Here is a 2,905-nt window from a genome sequence, read left to right as displayed (position 1 = left end):
AACAGAGCGCACAGGTTCGGACACTGAGTAACAACCTAAAGAGCGAAACACTACATTTCTGCGTGAAGCTAAGAGCGGGTTTCTTTTTGCATCGCTAATCCGAGCTCTCCTTTGTCTGACGGGTCGGAGAGGGTACGGACCTGCGGCCATGCAGCATCCCCCTCCCTCCCACCCCCAAATCAGAGCTTCCCCACGGCAGCTTACACCGGCGGGCAGAGCGGGACCCCCACCTCCTGCGAAAGCCCTAAAGAGCCTCTTTGCTTTTCAACTTGGAATCTTTCTTCCACTTCATCCTCCGGTTCTGAAACCAGATTTTGATCTGTCTCTCGTTCAAGCACAGGTTGTTGGCGATCTCAATGCGCCTCCGCCGGGTGAGGTATCTGTTAAAATGAAATTCTTTCTCCAGTTCCAGAGTTTGGTAGCGGGTGTAGCTGGTCCGGGACCGTTTGCCATCGGTTTCTGGAAAACGCAAGACACCACGTGAAAAGCCAAACTGGTTCTGGAGAGATTTTTATTACTTTTTTTTTTTTTAAATATATTTTGATGATTCTTATCGTTTTGAACGATCAAACGGAGGGTACAAGCGCCAGAACGGCAGAGAAGTTTGCTGGGGGCACCGGGGTTGGTGACACTGGGAGCGCAGGAGCCTGAAATCCTTCAATCCCAAAACCTCCAGCTCCAAGTGCCCCACTCCCATCCTTCCTTCCTCCCATCCTTCCTCCCTTCCTTCCTTCCTCCTTTCCTTCCTCCCTTCCTTCCTCCCATCCTTCCTTCCTCCTTTCCTTCCTCCCTTCCTTCTTTCCTCCCTTCCTCTCCTCCTTTCCTTCCTCCCTTCCTAAGGCGCAGATCAAACGCATGTAGATGAGGCAGCAGTGAACCTGTTTCCCCTCAAACAATGAGGAAGTCTACAAAGGAGGGGAGATCTCTTGGTGGAGATCTCTCCTTTCTCCCCCTCAGCCCTGGGAAGGTGGAGGGGAAGGGTCCGTCCCCGCTCCCCTCCCTCCGCTTCGCTCCTGGTGGCATTTCTTTTTTTAAAGCTCAACCCTGAAAGAACATGTGTACTTCGAGTTATTTTTAACCCCCCCTTCCCAAAAAAATGGAATATTGCCTTTTATACACGTTTTGTTTCTATGATCCAATTATGCCGTCATAAATTTGGGCGTATATAGCCTCTAAGCCTTTTAGTGGACAGTTTTACGAGCAATTGATGCCTTAGTCGTAAAATTTACGACCTCAGGTTTTTTATTATTTGCCCCGTATGGCCTATAAAACCGAGGCAAAATCCTGTGAAACAAAATCAAGAAGTGAAAGTTTTACCATGGCTCATGTGTAGTTTGGTCATCCACGGGTAAATTTGTGGAGGTGGCTGTTGCTGCTGCACTTGTGGTCCTCCTTGTTGTGCTGTTTGCACGGGCTCCGCTTTGATTTCTGCGGAGCCCTTAGATCTCTCCTCCAGCGCTGAGCTCGCGGTCTTCTGACTGTAAATTCCGGGGTTGAGAGGCGCAGGTTCGCCTAAAGGATGCCCCGACGAACCCATGACCGTGCAGGAAGGTCGCTCGGGGTGAGCCCGGGGGGTTGCAGACATATCCACGCCGCTCGCAGGGTTGGCAGCCCCGGAGGAGGGGAAGGTGATGCTCAGATCCACGCCGCTGTAGCAGCACCTGGATGGCTGAACCTCAGGCACACTTCCATAATTTCCATAACTTTGCATGGCATAGGCAGGAACGTGGGGACTTTGCTTATAAAACGAATTGGCGACGTAAGAACTCATGGCGGAGGAGGGGAGAGGGGGAAAAAAAAAAAANTTCCAGCCCATGTGTTCCCCATTAGACCCACAGACGATAGCGGAACAGATATAGATTGGAAAAAGCCGAAAATAACCATAATTAATAATAATAATAAGGGTTTTCCGGGGGCAGAGCGGGGGGGGGGGGGGAAGAGCTGCCCCCCATCAACCCTAGGCCCAGCACAGAGCACTGAGGGGTGCAGCTCATTGCACCCCACATTGCATCCTCCTGGATGAGGTGGGGGGGGGGAAATGAAGCAAGGCCGGGGGTCCCCCATCAGCATCCCCTCCCCCGCATCCTCCCCGCACATCACCTCCAGGGTTGGCATCTCCTTGCCAAGCCCTTGTGCCCCTCTCGCAGGGAGGCTGAGGCTTTGGGGGAGGGGGGGGGTGCGTTTCCCACCCCCCTCCCCCAGACTGTATATTTGGGGAGAGGAGGGAGGAGGAGGGGAGATGGAGGAAGAGAGAGGGTCGCGTTAAACCGATATTCCTATCAAAATGCCATCTGCCAGCCGAGGACACCAGCCTGGGGGGGGGGAAGGGGGGGGGAATAACCCGAGAAATCGGAGCTGGGCCGTGAAGGCTGCAGGGAGCGCTCACAGAAAGGCCCGGACTGGGGAAAATCACCAAAAATTGTGCATAAAAAAGGGCGTTTTTCCTCAAACCTTCCCCCCCCCCCGCTCCACCACAGTGCAGCTCTGGGTAATAGGAAGAGCAGCCCGGACCTTTTCCAAGGGGGGGACGGGGACGGGGGGACGGAAACTCTGTCCTCGAGCGCTCCTCCACCCTCTGCCCCCCCCACCCCGCCCCGAAAACGGCCACGAGTGTTAATTAATTAATACGACGATTATCCAGAAAAAAAAACACAACATAGCAAAACCAACACTTTGCCGGGATAAGCGGAGGAGCCGAGAGCCGCTCCGGGAGTCCCCCCATCCGCCCCCCACCCCCCCAACTTTTGGGGTCTCTGTACCGTCGATCCCAGAGGACGGAACGAACGTTTCCCGCGGTCCTTCCGCGCCGCGAAACGCTCCGCGCACATCAGCGCGGAATTAAAGCGACGACAAAAAGAGAAGGGACCGCAGAGGACCGAATTTAGACAAAGATCGGGGCGGCGGG

General features: G+C 54.2%; 1 protein-coding gene across 2 annotated transcripts in view; it reads right to left on the bottom strand.

The window, feature by feature from the left end:
- Window positions 1-6: 6 nt before the first annotated feature.
- The window catches only part of HOXC6 (homeobox C6), an 11,751-nt gene continuing 8,852 nt past the window's right edge, over window positions 7-2,905 (bottom strand). The window contains exons 1-2 of one of the 2 annotated variants that reach the window (XM_021384001.1): window positions 1,318-1,777; window positions 7-459 (exon numbers count right to left, since the gene is read on the bottom strand). In XM_021384001.1, coding sequence (XP_021239676.1) covers window positions 245-459; window positions 1,318-1,771 — 669 coding nt within the window. In that variant the 5' untranslated portion in view covers window positions 1,772-1,777 and the 3' untranslated portion in view covers window positions 7-244. Of the gene's footprint in view, window positions 460-1,317; window positions 1,778-2,905 lie in introns of those variants that run through there. The other variant, XM_021384002.1, reaches the window with a different exon arrangement.

This window comes from Numida meleagris, unplaced genomic scaffold (assembly GCF_002078875.1).
Source record: "Numida meleagris isolate 19003 breed g44 Domestic line unplaced genomic scaffold, NumMel1.0 unplaced_Scaffold871, whole genome shotgun sequence".
In the NCBI taxonomy this organism is placed as follows: Eukaryota; Metazoa; Chordata; class Aves; order Galliformes; family Numididae; genus Numida; species Numida meleagris.
The sequence above is the reverse complement of the archived record's forward strand: the minus strand, read 5'-3'. Positions and strand labels throughout refer to the sequence as shown.